Here is a 16138-nt window from a genome sequence, read left to right on the forward strand (position 1 = left end):
AGTATAAAACACCAAAAAAAGGTCAGGAGGAAGTTGTATATTTAGTTTCAGTTTATATTCAAATTGTCCCTGTTGCGTTGATCACGCATGGCATATTAGATGCATTTTGTTATATGTCCAACAATAACAATATATAAATACATACGATAAGATGTCTCCTCTAAGCATAACTCTTTGTTTGTAGTGAATGAGAAATAAAGAGGAATATAATGAGGCTTGAATAGAATGGGATCTATTGACGTTTTATTTAGGCTTACTTTTTGACCCCCTTGATCGTTGAGTAGCGATACGAGGGGGCTTCGAAAGAGCCAAAAGGGTAGGAGGGGAGGACTTTTCGTGATAACGCTTGAAAGCTTGATAGGGGGTTGTGGTCGGCTTGATCAGTCAGTAATGCATTTAGCAAAGCTTGCATGCTGTTAGTCGGAGCGCGGTAGCTTTACATTATGGTGCATGCGAATTTTACGATCTATTAGAAGAAAACACATTAGCTTGAATCCGAAGACTGATTAGTGATTTTTCTCTACTATACTCACATAATATACTCAACCAATAATCCCTTAATGATGAAATTGACTCGATTGAATTAATTCTGCTCGATGATATTCACAATTATTTCTATTTTTTATGTCTCCTTATATTATATTCCTCATTCTGCTTTTGATTATGAATTTTGGATGGAATTTTGGTTATTAAGGCTTGATAATTTTATACGTTGTTTGTTGGCTTTCTTTTTGACCCCCTATATCTGTAATTCGCAGAAAAGGGGGCTTCGAAAGAGCCGTCATGGGTGTAAGGTATACAGTCAGGAATCGGAATGGGATGTCCCGATGTCCCGAGATGTGTTGAAGGAGGAAATGAAAGGGAGTCGGGAAATTGTTAGTATGGTAGTAACTCGGATTGAAAAATGGTCAAAGAAGATATCCCTGTATGGACAAACAGAGCCCACTGGATCATGATGATGAATGCATCGTATAGTATTCTAATTGAACATTATCAGCGAAACAAAATTTAATCTAGTAATCAAGTATGTTGATATACTAACAAATTTACAACTTATAATCTTCTAGGTTTAGGTGATCTAGTTCCACCAATTTTGATTTTAGTTTTATCTTCTACTCTTGTAATCAATTTTCTAATTTCTTGACCTTCAGGTCCAGATAAAGCACTACTTAAAGCTTCTCTACCCATACCAAATAAACCATTAAAAGAAATTTTTAAATTTAATTTATTTTTAATTGGTTGTGATCTATTAAATTCTAAAATTTTTTCAAAAATTTTTAAACTTGCTTGAGTTGAAGCTTCATAACTTGATCTTTGACTATTTTTAAATAATTTATCACTACCTCCAGAAATACTTCCAAATATAGGTCCTAATCCATCTGTAAAACTTAAAATTATATTATTTCTTGTAGATTTTACATTTAATGTATGTGTTGGTTTTTGTTCATTTGATAAATTATTTATTTTACATTCTTCTGGAGTCCATCTAATTATTGGTTGACCTTTTTGATTTTTTCGAAAATTTGCTGTTGTTGTTGGATTAGAAATTGGAATTTGTGGTATAGTTAATTTTGGTTGAGAAGTAGAAATGACAGGAGCTGATTTAGGTGTAGGTATAGATTCAGGATTTGGATTTGATGTCGAAGGAATTCCATGAGCTTCAGTTGAAATTTGTGGTTCTGCAACGCCCTCGTTGGTTGGTTGTTCTTCTAACAACGTGGTAGGTTTGGCGGGAGTAGGAAAAGATCGAGGTCGAGTGAAATCTAATCCATGTCGAGAGGAAGATGCAAAGTTTGCTGTAGGGAAGAAAGGTGATCGTGCGATTCGAGCAGATTGTAGTGTGGTTGAGCGGATGATAGATGCCATTTTTGCGTTGGTAGTTGTAACTGCACTATGTATAAGAAAATGGAGCAGGATTTTTGTAATATAAAGTATGTATGTATGGGTCGGGTCAATGAAGAGAAGAAACAAGAACATGTCCATTTTGAATTTGTCAAACCCCTAGCTACGCGGACGGACTTTTCTCGATGGTATCGGAAACTCACGTGACTCAGCGATGTGGCACTCTGCTCTACTAGCATTAAAGGTAAGCAGCCTTGATCCTTGTGAGAATTTACGTTCTACAGACGCATTCCTGGAGTTATGGAGGCCTTCGAGCGAGGAGCACGGAGCTGGCCCTTCTACTGTCCTTTAACGAATCGGAATATCAGGACAGTACTAGGCGTGTGCAATTGCAAGGTCTCTGCAAAAAACCCGGCGTATATATTCCTACAGCATTGACAGACTTCTACCTCCATTTTTTAATTGTCGAAACGTCTCTTCAATCATTGAGTCGAGCTTTTCAATATCAGCTTATCGGGTCGCTGGTCTGTATAAGCAATATCACTATGAGTCCCCAGACGACGTACACTGAGCATGCCATTTCCGAGGATATCACACACACTATATTTGATACCGATACCTCTCAGACCGTCAGGAAACCGCAATTCTCTAACTCTTCTCCTTCTTCTGGCTCGAGCATGGAAGATAGACAAGACAACTTCCGTGCACAAATTAATTCCTTTAAAAGGCACCTCAATCATATTGAGCTGGAAGAATCTATCAGAAATGACTTGATCAAGAATTGTGAAATGGTTAGCGACTTATTATCTCATCACGACACTTGTAAAAGTTTGAATGACTTTCATCGATCTCTCGATATGTGTTTAAAGGATATATCACAGAATATGGGCGATGATGAAGAATTCAGGGACACTTTACGACAATCTGCTGATTCCTATAGTGATCGACTATGCTCAAAGTGTAGATCTTCACGTCAAGTGGGAGTTGCCAATCTTGAAGACTCGAATGGTGGTATCATCCAAGCTATATCAGATTTATGGGAAGACCAAAATCAGAGTGAATCTCCTTGCCTATTGTCATGCGGAACATGCGTCTACTGTACTTTGGCTATGGCTACGTTAGCTACGGTGCTCGGTGCGACTTTGTCTCAATGTAGTGCATAATCGTCGTTTCCTGGACACAGTCCTGAGAGACGTAATAATCCTTTGTACAGCACAAATCCCTTGGAAGGCGATGATATGATGTAATCTAAGTAGAATTTTAGCAGCCTCGACCATTGTTAGGACTCTCTTCGAGGATCTGAAAGGAGCGAAGTATGCAGTGTCTGAGAATGGTAAAGGAGCAGAGGGCATAAATATCCTACTTGACAGCGCTCAAAACCGGAGCATACAAGATCCTACTCTATCCCCACTCAACGCAATAATGCTTTTTTCCAGAGCCTTCCTCGAAAAGGCCTAGAACTTGAAGATATGGCGGACCTTTGACCTCGAGCTCCACTGATGTCAACTCTGCATTTTCGCGTTATTGAGGATGCTTCTGTGGAAGGCTTAGGAGCCGCTGTTTCGCCGAATCAGAAAAAGGATAGAGATAGCAAGATGACGTATCTTAGCGAGCCTTGTAGACTTGTCGTCACTCTCCATTGTCCAGTGTCTCGAGCTTCGGCTCCTGGGAAGACATTGAAAGATAAGGGTTTGACTCGATTATGTGTGAGGTTTGAGGAATACGAGGTATAAATATCATGAGTATTAGTACGGAAATTTATGGCTTTTTTTTCTATTCTATCATAAATCTCATCACATCCTTTTCCTGAGCCAACAATCCGAACCACATCTTATCGTAATCTTCTTATAGCATAAGCACTTCAACATAGCGATACCGATATAAATATGTGTGAATCTCAGTCTAGCGAAACCTCCAACTTTGAAGCTAAGATGCCTCGTGTGCTTATCTTTCCATCTCGACAAGATTGGACAGAGCAAAATGCAATCGACACTATGAGATCGTTTTTTCCTGAGAATGAAGCCTCCATTGAAACCAAGGGCAAAACTTCCGGAGACTATCTAGCAGTCACAAGAAAAATCGATGAAACAAGAAATTTCGGTATGTTCCCTAAAAGCGAATTTAATGAAGACATGTTCAGACAATTCAATAAAGACGTTGGAAATGAAACCCAAACATCAGATACAATTAAAGGAGATTTTGATGCAATTAATAAAATACTCAGAGAATTGCGAACGAAAGTTGACAGTCTTCAGGTATTGAGCAGTGACTTGAATTCGGAAAATGACGATCTTTTTTTGCGATTACAAAGTCGAAAACAGAAAGTTGAGATAGTCAAGGTCGAAGATATTGATGAAGGTCTTGATCCTTGTGAAATTAGCCGTGGTGTTATGTGTGTCTGTCGGACAGCGGAGGAAAATTGCTCTCCATGCAGAATTGCAAGTACGGTTTGTGGCAGCTTGTCTGTCGCTGTCGTTGTAGGAGTGTTAGCTTCGGGATATGCAGTTACTCAAGCTAGCGTTTAAATTGCTTGGATAGATTCGAGCAGGTAATTCGAACATAAATTCTATCTGTTAATTTATAGCTCAGCATCTTTAAGTACCTTGTCGAGTTCCAAAGGTTTCGTCATATATGAGGAGGAATATGTATATCTACGTAGAATTAGTTACTGAAGATTTCATGCATACACGAATCATGATTGTGTCATATTGTGAATGATCATGATCATCAAGATCGAGGGAACATTGAACTCAACCAGTGCTCCCATTGAGGCTCCGCCGAAATGCAGCATACATTCTTTGCAAAATGTCAATACAGCTACATGCATCCAACCAACGTATATGCAATATTGCGCTATACTTAATCCTTCTTTTCCACTTTTCCGTCATCCGTAATTTTCACTTGTTCATCAAATGTTTCAGCTTCTTTACCACCTCCAAAACCTTCATCTCTACTTTCAACTTCTTCTTTAGCAACTTGTTCTTGTTCTACAATTGGTTCTTCAGTGAATGATCCTGATTCAGCTCCTGGTGAATCTGATCCTACTAATTTTTTAGTTAAAGGTTTAGATTGTAAAATATGTAATGGAATGGGTGATTCTCCTCTTATAGCTAAAGTTGCACCTGCTGGATCTGTTGATCCTGATGCAGACCATGGAACATGAACAGGTTCAATATTGAATTTAGGTCCAGCAGCTGCTATTAAACCTAATCTTCTTTCATTAAGAACGTATTTAATTCTTGCCATTGTTTTACGACACTACGCTCCATTCAATCAGCAATTTAATTTATTTCGAAAAATTAATATAATAGCTAACTCACTCGGAATGCACGTCTAGTTACTAATTCTCCATCTACTCTATGCCCAATATTTAATCTCCTCCTTTCTTCTTTTTGAGTAGCCAAAACATTTCTTTCTTTTAATAAAACATACCATAAAATATGTAAATCCTGAAATGATTTTTGTCTTAATTCTGCTGCTGTCCATGATCGACCTTTTTTTTTTATTATGAATTTTATCAAATTAGTTTAAATACAATCATTATAATACGGGAACATGATTAAATGGGATTTTGAAAACTAACCACTATGTAAATTAGCATCATCTCTAACTAAAGGTTCTAAACTACCCATTTCACCTGTTGGTTTATTTTGATTAGTTGGTATACGTGCTCTTGCATGTGTAGGTAAATGAAAAAATTCCCATAAAGGATGTTTTTTTGTTTTTTTAAAATCTAAAGTTTCAAAATATTCTTTTGAAGGTGGATATGAATTTGGTTCAGGATCACCATTTGGTAAAGAAATTGAAATTTTTCTTGCAGGTCTTCTAATTATTGGAAAACCTTTTTCATTATATTTAGGTCTTGAACTTTGAATTAAATTTGAATTTGATGATAATAATGATGATGATTGTGATGGTATTTCTAAATTATCAACAGAAGAAGAAGAAGTAGGGGGTAATTCAAATTTAACTTTTAATTTTGATGATGAATTATTATTTAATTCTTGTTGAGGTGAAATTGTTGTTGGTCCTTGATGATCTATTTGTCTACCTTCTGTATGCAAATAACGTGGTAAAACGTATCTAGTTAATCGTGGTAATCGAGACATGTTGGTGATGGACATGGTGGTAGGATATACCTTTTTATGCAGTGATACAAAAATGCTTTATTATAATCTGAACAATTTAGAATGATCACTAGATCTGAAGACAAGCTCGAGGGACAAGACAACCGCTCAACATTGTCGGATAAATTCATAAAAAATCGTGGAAAAAGAAATTCAAGTGACACGCGGCAAGCCTGTACAAGGTACACTGTAAGGATATAAGTTATTTCAGCAAGTGTCAATTGACTTTGACCTGCATGTCAATGTAATGAAGACATATCACATTGGAATGCATGGACCGAATGCATATATAGCCACAATGGATGCGGCTACGCCAAAAGTACTATAAATACATAAACTAGACTTTCGCACCGTCCTACCAGAAATCATCGTCACCACCACCTCCACCTTTCTTTCCACCTCCAGCTGTAACTTGTCTCTGATAAAATTCAGATACTTGTTCTGCCGAAGTAGCTTCATCTGCTGATTTATCATCACGAATCTTGATAAATCGGGGGAATCTTAATGATATACCTCTCGAATCAATCTATTTCAATCAATTAGCTAAAAACCTCTTACAATGCATTAAGATGACTCACCAGACCATGAGCAGCCGCATAAACAGGTGATAAACTTAAATCAGCAGTTAATACTTCCCAAACGATTTTAGGTTCGAACCAAACATCAGGTTTTGCTGAACCAATTTCCATATCACCTCTTGGGACTTCAATCTCTAAAGGTTTTAAAAGGTTATATGATTCAAGCAAGAAATCTTCTGAAAATCCAGTACCAATTTTACATATTGTTTGATAATTTTCTGAATCTTGATCGTAACAAGCTAATAGGAATGCTCCATACACATTTGTTCTTTTTCCTTTTCCATAATATGCTCCTATCACAACTAAATCTAATGAATCTCCTACTCCTGATAAATAATCTTTTTTTAACTGCAAGTTCGGAATTAGCTGGATGAGATCCGTAAAGCGCAAGAGACAAGTATAAAACCTACCTTCAGCCAGTTCATACTTCGCCTACTTGGTTCATATGTCGAATTTGAACTAGCTAACATTTTAACCATTAAACCTTCACAACCATCTTTGACACTTTCCTCCAGGAATGCGCCAATCTCCTCTGTGGATTTGCTATCGGATGATTTGGCAAAAGCAAATTCAGATTCAACAGGTTGGAAATGCTCTTGAAGCATAGCTCGACGTTCCTTGAATTCTTTGGTTAAAAGGGACTATATCACGCAAGTCAGCTACGCAAGCCCGACATCGTTTCCTCTTAACAGAAGTCACTCACTTCGCCATTGAGATATAGCAGATCAAACGCGAAAAGGTGTACTCGGACTGTAATATCTTCAGTCTTGACGTCTTTCCTCTTTCTCCTACTCAGATCCTGGAAAGGCAAGATCTTCTTGGTTTCCAAGTCGAACGCCACAGCTTCTGCATCTATCACAAACGATTTGACCGAAGGCTTGATCGCCTGTACATGAACACAAATCAGCTGTGAAAGAAGCCCGCCGCATAACGGCAACTCACTCTTGGGACCTGTTCGACCAGATCAGGGTATTTTGCGCTCATGTTTTCCGAATTCCTGCTGAAAACAGCGATTGACCCATCTTCCAATAAATGCACTTGTGCCCTCTCTCCATCGTACTTGTACTCGCATGTGAACTCTTTGCCTTCAAATCGATCAAGCACTTCACCAATGGCTTTCGTAGGTTTAGCCAACATTGGTTTGAGCGGAACACCTGTTGGTCACAAGATATCAGCTATATGTCAAGCTTCGATAGTCCTTGTTGACTCACCCGGTGTCAGTCTGCATCGTGCCTTCAAACCTTCTACACCACCCTCAAGCAGAGCCGGTATCACCAGATCATAATTCGGAAGTTCACTATTCCAGCATGATCAGCTTCTATACAGGCCTACGGCCTTGAAAAGACGACAAACCTGTAAACAGATTTCACAATTTCTGCACCTTCTTCCAGTTTCGCAGCGAGTAGGTCATGCGGTATCTTCTTTTCACCTGTACATGATGTTAGCACCAAATAGTGTAAATTTTCGACTCACTCATCCCCTTCAACACTATCGCGTGAGCCAGAGCCACTACCAAAGTCTTATCGGCTAGACCTATTCGTAATTTACCCTCCAAAGATCTCACGATGAACTTGGCTTCATTCCCCTGACATGCAGCCAGTAGCTTCTTAATGATGCCGACCTTTTTCGCTTGCGACTAATATGATGACCATTATCCGTAAGCTCTTACTGTCTACCAAGATGATAAACCTTCAACTTACAGCGTTACCTATGGACTTCGCTATATCTGTCAGATTTTGGAACACATAAGGCACAGTCAATGCTTTTGGTTTGAACATTGTTGGCTGTGTATTTCGCGAATTCTGTCGCAAAGTTAGAGATCAGCCACGACTGTGTTGGGCTATGTGCGGTCCAAATTCATTCTACGTACCATCGCTACTTTCCCTAAATCACCTTCTTTCCTAAGATCCTCTTTGATCTTGGTTGTTGCTCGCCCCGTACTCTCCGCTATAGCCTTAATCAACAGTGTCTCTCCTATACCAAGTTCTATACCCATATAATCTGGACATAGCTATTGACACTCTCTATAAGCTCATTATTCTTTCAGGAGCACAGCGGACACCATAGGTCTGGCTTACCCTATTTATGCAAAGATAAACGACCTTGAGCAGATTCGAGTCTTTGGCTTGCTTCGCCGCATCTCGCCTTGCTACGACAAGGAAGAACTGAGTCAGAAGCTCTAATATTTCCAGTCTCTTGGTTGTAGCTTCGATCTTTTCGAAAGTCGATACCAACGCAGCATACGGTACACTGCTCAAATGTATTAGCTAATTGTTTCAAACCCTTCGGCGTCGCTAATTATCAGATAATTACGGTTCACCATCTTTCCATCCCTTATCTGCTACAGGTACAGCCTTGTGATTTTTCGTAAATATGGACGCTCTATAAATTATACCCTATCAGCTTGCTCTAACAAGTTCAAATGGCCAGCTGACATACAATTTCACCGCAGCTTTTTCTTCCTGTTCATCCTCCTCTTCTTCATCTTCTAGCTCTTCTTCTCCTTCATCGTCTCTAGTCGGACTACCTCTTCCCTCTTCTTCTTCTTCCTTCACATCATCCTCAACTTTCACTTTGGAAGAAGATGCTTTGGCCGGTTTAGCGAAAATAGACGCTACAGATTTACTTTCTTTTCCGTTAATCTTAGGTTTCTCCTCTTTGACTTCTTTTATCGTTGATTTAGAGGGATCGTTGGATGATTTCGGCTTTTCAACTTTTTTCGGAGGAGGTGCGAATATTGAGGCGATCTTTTCAGGTGCAGGAGAGGTTTTTGGTTTTTTGTGGGGCGGTGATGAATCTAGGTAGGTAATATATCATCAGCTATAAAGCTCAAAAGACATAAAGAGATAACGGACCTTTCTTTATTGGAGCCTCTGATTGAGGAGTGGTGATCACTTTGGAAGAAGAAGCACCGTTGATCGGTAAATCGTCTTCTTCGTCATCGGACTGTACGACGCGCTTCTTCTTCTTGATGATATTTGGCTTTGTATCTTGTTCTTTCGCAAGCTGTGTGGTTAGCTATGACCTTGTAAGGCCTTCCGATGACTGACTTACCACTCATGACTGTCTAAAACGTGCGATGTGTGGGATGAGAGCACGTCAAAATATAAGAGAAGTTTCTTATTATATGGTAGATCGAAATGTAATGTTCCTGTTTCAAAGTGACATCAACTACTTTTAACCTGACGCGTCAAAAGTCAAGCCTCGAATCGAAATCACGTGGTAAAACTTAAGCATCTGTTAAATGGTTGTGTTGAATAAAGTATTTGATCAATACTTGATCTCTTCTTCATCGTTAGAAGCCAGGTTAAGGAGCTATTGAGATTCAATATATATTGATGAACACGCAAGAACGATACACAATTGGCTCACTTCTATTCGAATCACAGAGAACAACCAGGAGACAGTCATTTACCTCTTCATCTCTCTTTGAGTCACATCAGGACATACATCACAGCCCGAGGTCATTCTTTTCCTGCATTCCAAACTTCAGGTCATTCCTTCGTTAACAGCTTAAAAGAGGGATATAACGCTTGATCATTTCATCAGATCAGAATAACACTGCTGAACTTAGGAAATCATGGAACGGTCATCATCCCAGAGAGATCTCCGAGCAGAGCGAATTGCTCGAACACCTTATAATCGACCTGAACCTTCCAGATTGAGGAAATCAGCTTCTATGACCGTGAGTATTTAATGTGTTTTAAAGCTAAAGAGGATAAGTGGCTAATTCCCTTTCTGATTCAGCCGCTTGCCACATTGAAGTCTATCGTCAGCTATGTATCATCTCCATTCACAAAATCCTCCTCATCAGTCTTACCTACACATACAGATGATGGTCCACTCAGAATCGCAGATGTTGATCAAGATACCAAATCAGAATCAGGATCAGAGGATGAATGGAACGGAGAACCCCCTTCTCAGATGAATGGACAAGATATATTCACTCTAGCAGCAGCTGCTGGACGATCGGGACAACAGTTTGAAGATCGAGCTATTACTTGGAGAACTAACGAAGTTCCTGGAGGTAGAAGACAATTAGCTAGATTGGCTCTTGAGGGATCTTCATCAGCAAAAGCGCTAGAACCTGCAATACCGACAGCACCAGGTCACTTTGATCTTGTAAAATCTTCTCCCTCAATGCCTTCTTTATCCAAATCCGTTTCATCCCCACTGCGCATCCCGCAATCAAGGACCAGCCGAACCAAATCGCCTCTATCATCAAATGAGAACACTCATCTACCACAGCGAGGTGCTATACCAGATTACTCAACTCCTCATATCAATCAAACCCAAGGCTTATCATCATCAGCATCATCAGTAGCACTTACTGCATTTTTAGAAGCTAAGAAGGGTCAACTGATGACTACAGACGACTTTAGAGTTATAGAAAGTTTGACCGAGAACATGAAAGCTGAATCTCAATTTGGTGGAAGTCCAACTAAATCCGAATTTTCTCAGACTCAAACTCCAAACCAGGTTAAAAGTCGCGGAGGATGGGCAGCAGGATCATATCCTTCCGGAATCAGATCTTCCAATTCCTTCGCATCTTTAAATACACCTAATAAAGCAAATCAAGCTTCTACCCCTGGTAAAGTATTCTCAATTGGAAGTACCCCTAACATTTCTGGTGGATCTCCTTATCGACAAAGATACCTTGGTCCAGGTATGTCACCTAGAAGACTGTTACCTCAACCTAAAAAGTCGAATCTCAAACCTCTTTTCAACTTTGGTGCATCTACCAATGGAGAGGATCTTTCAGATGAACTAAAAGGTAAGAAACAAAAAGTGGCAGACGAAGATGAAATTAGCATGGACATAGACTCTAATACTACACCTTCTACAGCCAACGCACCAGGATTATCCTCAAGTGTATCGATGCCCTCCTTGTCCGCTTCTACCAAGGGAAATAGCAAATTATCTGTTCCGACGCACACACCGGCCAAATCTTCACCGTTGAGTCGGGATTCTTCATCGCCCTATTCAACAGGTGAAAATGATGAGAAAGCAAAGAGGAAAAGAGAAGCCGAATTGGCAGGAAAGAAGCGGGCCGCAGAAATCATAATGGATATAATAGATGAAGAGATTGGACCTATCATTCCCACACGAAAAGCTGAACCGGTTATCTTCAACCCATACGACCGAACCTCGTTGAATCCTAGCACTGTTCCTGCAGTTCCCTCTACTCAGCCAAGTACCGCATTCGCTGGATCAACACCTCGAAAATCCCTAACTAGATCCATCAATGGTAAAGGTTCTCCAGCTAGAAGAACACCTACAAGAGGAGCTGCTGCCAAATTGGAACTACATAAGGAAGCTATGAGAGGTAGTAAAGCTTTGACTACTATCGAAAGAATTCAAGGTGTGAGACCTTGGGAAAAAGGAGAAAGTTCTTCTAGGAATAGTAGAGTGGAAACACCTATTCCGGATGATGATGAAATTGAAATTGATGAGCTTGTCGATGAATCTCAAGCTTCTTCTTCCAGAGCTCCTTCGCCTGCACCCTCTGTGTCTGCACCAGCTTCTTCTAAAAACGCAGCATCGACCGCCAAGACACCCACCGCAGAAACCTTCAAACCGTTCACTACACCATCGATCACCTTCAATAATCAACCTTTACCCAAATCTCCTGCGCCTACCCCCTCTTCGGAATCCTTCGACTCACCACTAACGAAATCAATCATTACCGCTTCGACTTCTTCAAGCGAGAATATCATCCCAAAACCTACTTTCTCTTTCGGTAAGACTTCTACCACCCCTGATTCTATCGAGAAAATCGATTCAACGAAAGAACCAAAATCAAAATCACCTGAAAAGGAACCAACTCCAAAATTAGATACAAGTAAAATCTACTTATCAGCTAAAGATTCTGCTCTAAAGATCGCTCAACCGGCTTTACCTTTCTTCACCTTTACTTTACCTCGACCTATGGAATCGACACCATCTCCTAGCGTATTAGAAGAATCCAAAAAGAGAAAAGAACCATCATTTGAATTCACCTTACCATCCTCTAAATCAGAGCCTCAATCGGAAGAGAAAGATTGGAATTGTGGATTATGTGGATTGAAAAATCCAGGTTCAGCAAAAGAGAAATGTACAATTTGTGAAGAACCCAAACCTAAATTTAATCCTCAATCCCAATCTGCTGTTGAACCTTTAAAATCGTTTCAATCATCAATATCTACACAAGGATTCTCTTTAGGTCAATTCACAAATAAATCTGGAGGAAAAGATTGGATGTGCGATGTTTGCATGTTAATGAATCCTGATTCTGTTAAAGATAAATGTACTATTTGTGAAGCTCCAAAACCCGCTTCCAAATCATCAACTAATTCGTCGACTTTTGGAACTACTACAAGTGGATTTGGACAAACTCAAGCTCCGAAAGCTAGTGGAGAATGGCAATGTAATTTATGTATGTTGAAAAATCCTGATAGTGCTAAAGAGAAATGTCAGATTTGTGATGCGCCTAGACCTTAGGAGATTCTAGATTGTAGCTAGATATGATTGTCGTATATGGATGGAATTCTTTTATTTGTACGTAGAACAGACAATATACGATGCGCGAATGAGAGAGAGGTTATTGAAGTATATGCATACTATTGGGTGTGTAAATATATAATAAATCGTGATGGTTTGAATGATCATGCATTATGAACCATAAAGCATTATTATCTTATAGAGTGTAAGATAGAAATCGCTGTATTGGGTTAGTGCCACTAACTTTTCAGGATTACCCCATTGATCATATTTACTATTATTATTATTATTATTTATTATTATCATCATGATTCAGGGTTATTGGTAACTTATCGAACCACTTGTAATGTACGGTGAGCTAAGCAAGATCTACGTTTACTCTCTAATCATATCAATTAACTAATCACCTGAACAACCGCGGCCGAATCAATACAACTTGACATAATTCCCAGAAGACGTAGTTCGATTGATTAATTGATCATTTATTGATTGATTACTGATCTTGCTTCTTTCACAAATACATGTTATACATACACCTTAGAATAATCAATCATATCATATCATCAATACACATAAAATCAATGCTGAATACGTAGATCGTGTCCATCGATAAGTCTGTGCAGCGCATTTAGATGTTGATTTGAATGGTAGGATTAAGATCAAGTCATAAATACAGGTATACGATACAATTCGGTACAGTGTGAGATATAATCTTACAAGCCAGTCTGAAATCAGACATCTCCATAAAAGTGTTTTAGATTACATACACCTCGTTTTCTCGCTTGAAAAACTTTATCCTAAATTCACATTTATACATTATCAAATCCTCCAGATTCATCTCATTTAATATATCAATTATAAATCATGGCTTCTCCACCACCACCTTCATATTCATCACCAACTATCAATCCTTCTTCTTCATCATCAACTTCAAATTCAACTTCGACTTACCCTAAACCACCTTTAGTAAATAAAAAATCATCAACAATTATAACTTTTCATGAAGAATTATCTGAAGATCAAGAAGAAATAGTAGAAGGAAATGTTGCATCTTCTTTACCAAATCATATGAAATCATCAATTAATACATCAGGAGGAAATAATTCAATACCATTAAGTAGAACAAATAGTAATACATCTTCATTAGCTGAAGAAGGTGAATTAAATTCAGATCAATCAATACAACAACAACAAGTAAATGAAAATACAAGTTTATTAAATGGTAATGATAATAAATTGAATAAAAAATGGTATAAAGGTCCTTATTTCGTTACAGCTGTTAAATTTTCTATACTTTTTACAATTTTTACTATAGTTTTGGTTTGTACTTTTTATTTTGGAATGCCTAAATTAGATAAAGAAGATAAAGGTGTAGTTAAATTACCTAGAAGTTTTGCCGATTTACAAGCTTTGAAGTGAGTAATATTTCATTCTTGGGTAAATAACACATTAAGAATCTTATCTATACGTACATAAACGCTTATATTTCAATACGTTTACGTTCACAGTACTCTATTTCAGAAATATAAAACCCGTTATCCATTCCGAATATTAGCTTGTGCAGTAGTCACCTACCTATTCGTTCAAACTTTCACATTACCAGGATCAATGTATATATCGATCCTCTTCGGTGCTGCTTACGGTATGATCTACGGTCTACTTTTAAGTTGTCTTGTAGGTTTACTCTCTTAATTCTATATACCTTATTGTCATCAAGCTGACTTTCTATTTTGGGATATGATGTTAGTGTGACGCATTTGGATCTTTATTATGCTATACCTTATCTTCCTTACTCGCTCCTCCTTTACTCACTATGCCGTTCTATAGAGCAAGAGTTGAAACATGGAGAATCAAAATAATGGGTGATCCTAAAAAAGGTAAAAAAGTAACATGGGATAGTGTTTTTGCTTTTTTATTGGTTTTAAGAATCGCTCCTTTCCCTCCTCATTGGGTAGCAAATTTTGTAGCTCCTCATTTAGGTATTGGAATGTTTATGTTTTGGTCAAGTTGTTTTATTGGTTAGCTTTTTACTTTAACATTACTTATTCGTTTAGTTTTCTCATGAGCTGATTTTTTTCTTTTTGGGTAATAGGTATAGCTCCTGTATCTGTAATTCACGTTACAATTGGTTCTTCATTAGATTCAATGACTTCAGCAGCAGATTTTCATATTTTATCTTTAAGAAATATTTTAGGACTTTTAGCAGTTGTTGTAGCAGTTTTAATTCCTGTTGGATTAAAAAAAGTATTTAAAAAAGATTTAGGTGATTTAGGTGAAGCAGAAGAAATTTTAATAGAATCAAATAGAGATGAAAGAGAAATTAATATACCTTCAATAAATGGTGAATTAGGAAGAAGATATCATGCAATTGATTCTGGTGTTGTACTTTCTTTACCTTCAAAAGGAATTTTAGGAAATAAATTAATTAGAAATAAAAATGGTAATTCAAGACAATTAGAAATTATTCATGATGAAGATGAAGAAGATGATGATGAAGAAGAAGAAGAATTTGATGAAGATGAATTAGAAGAAAGATTATTTGATGCACAACAAGATTTTATTATTCAAAATGAAAATCAAATTCAAATTGAAAATGAAAATGAAATTGAAAATGAAGATTCAAATCAATATGCATCAGGTAGTGGATATATTTCACCTAATTTACAACAACAAGAACAAGAAGAAGAAAATCAACAGCAACAACAACAAGAAGAAGAAGAAATAAGAGAATCTTCTTCATTTGATAATCAATATATGATTTATGATCCTTCAGGTAAAATAAAAAGTATAACTTATAATCCTATAAAAAATAAAAATAGATCAAGATCAAGTTCAATTCAAAGACCTAAATCTATGAAAAGACATAATACTAATTTATCAATTAAATCAAAAAATAATTTAAATTATGGTACAATTAATTCTTTAAATGAAAATCAAGTTGAAATTTGATATTCAAAAGTTCTTAACTCTTTTTTTTTTTTTTTTTTGGATATATTATTGTATTTTAATTTTATTAAATTTTAGCTCATTTTATCATTTGTATTTTTTTTTGTAAACATGTTGAATTTAATTCGATTTGTATGTAATTATGGTGTCACATTAGCTATATGG

General features: G+C 37.5%; 7 protein-coding genes across 7 annotated transcripts; 4 read left to right on the plus strand and 3 right to left on the minus strand.

Annotated features, from left to right (window-relative positions):
* Positions 1-1053: 1053 nt before the first annotated feature.
* On the minus strand, positions 1054-1866 carry I206_105984 (uncharacterized protein; the record flags this gene model as incomplete). Its single annotated transcript, XM_019156537.1, has 1 exon — positions 1054-1866. The coding sequence occupies one exon, from the start codon at positions 1864-1866 to the stop codon at positions 1054-1056; it is 813 nt and encodes a 270-aa protein (XP_019010339.1).
* A 521-nt stretch (positions 1867-2387) lies between these two features.
* On the plus strand, positions 2388-3005 carry I206_105985 (uncharacterized protein; the record flags this gene model as incomplete). Its single annotated transcript, XM_019156538.1, has 1 exon — positions 2388-3005. One exon carries the CDS (start codon positions 2388-2390, stop codon positions 3003-3005), a length of 618 nt encoding a protein of 205 aa, XP_019010340.1.
* Positions 3006-3773: 768 nt separating this feature from the next.
* On the plus strand, positions 3774-4367 carry I206_105986 (uncharacterized protein; the record flags this gene model as incomplete). The annotated part of the gene is made up of 1 exon (XM_019156539.1): positions 3774-4367. One exon carries the CDS (start codon positions 3774-3776, stop codon positions 4365-4367), a length of 594 nt encoding a protein of 197 aa, XP_019010341.1.
* A 334-nt stretch (positions 4368-4701) lies between these two features.
* I206_105987 (mitochondrial 54S ribosomal protein uL29m) lies at positions 4702-5951 on the minus strand (the record flags this gene model as incomplete). Its single annotated transcript, XM_019156540.1, has 3 exons — positions 4702-5100; positions 5163-5335; positions 5426-5951. 3 exons carry the CDS (start codon positions 5949-5951, stop codon positions 4702-4704), a joined length of 1098 nt encoding a protein of 365 aa, XP_019010342.1.
* A 373-nt stretch (positions 5952-6324) lies between these two features.
* Positions 6325-9608, minus strand: I206_105988 (uncharacterized protein; the record flags this gene model as incomplete). Its single annotated transcript, XM_019156541.1, has 15 exons — positions 6325-6495; positions 6548-6895; positions 6958-7188; positions 7251-7433; positions 7490-7701; positions 7759-7844; positions 7901-7976; positions 8021-8183; positions 8248-8349; positions 8418-8558; positions 8626-8797; positions 8861-8929; positions 8987-9344; positions 9403-9543; positions 9602-9608. 15 exons carry the CDS (start codon positions 9606-9608, stop codon positions 6325-6327), a joined length of 2460 nt encoding a protein of 819 aa, XP_019010343.1.
* Positions 9609-10127: 519 nt separating this feature from the next.
* On the plus strand, positions 10128-13027 carry I206_105989 (uncharacterized protein; the record flags this gene model as incomplete). Its single annotated transcript, XM_019156542.1, has 2 exons — positions 10128-10232; positions 10295-13027. The coding sequence occupies 2 exons, from the start codon at positions 10128-10130 to the stop codon at positions 13025-13027; spliced, it is 2838 nt and encodes a 945-aa protein (XP_019010344.1).
* An 864-nt stretch (positions 13028-13891) lies between these two features.
* Positions 13892-15976, plus strand: I206_105990 (uncharacterized protein; the record flags this gene model as incomplete). The annotated part of the gene is made up of 4 exons (XM_019156543.1): positions 13892-14442; positions 14536-14701; positions 14775-15045; positions 15120-15976. The coding sequence occupies 4 exons, from the start codon at positions 13892-13894 to the stop codon at positions 15974-15976; spliced, it is 1845 nt and encodes a 614-aa protein (XP_019010345.1).
* Positions 15977-16138: the final 162 nt, after the last annotated feature.

The sequence above is a fragment of the Kwoniella pini genome, chromosome 8, assembly GCF_000512605.2.
Source record: "Kwoniella pini CBS 10737 chromosome 8, complete sequence".
NCBI classification, from domain to species: Eukaryota; Fungi; Basidiomycota; class Tremellomycetes; order Tremellales; family Cryptococcaceae; genus Kwoniella; species Kwoniella pini.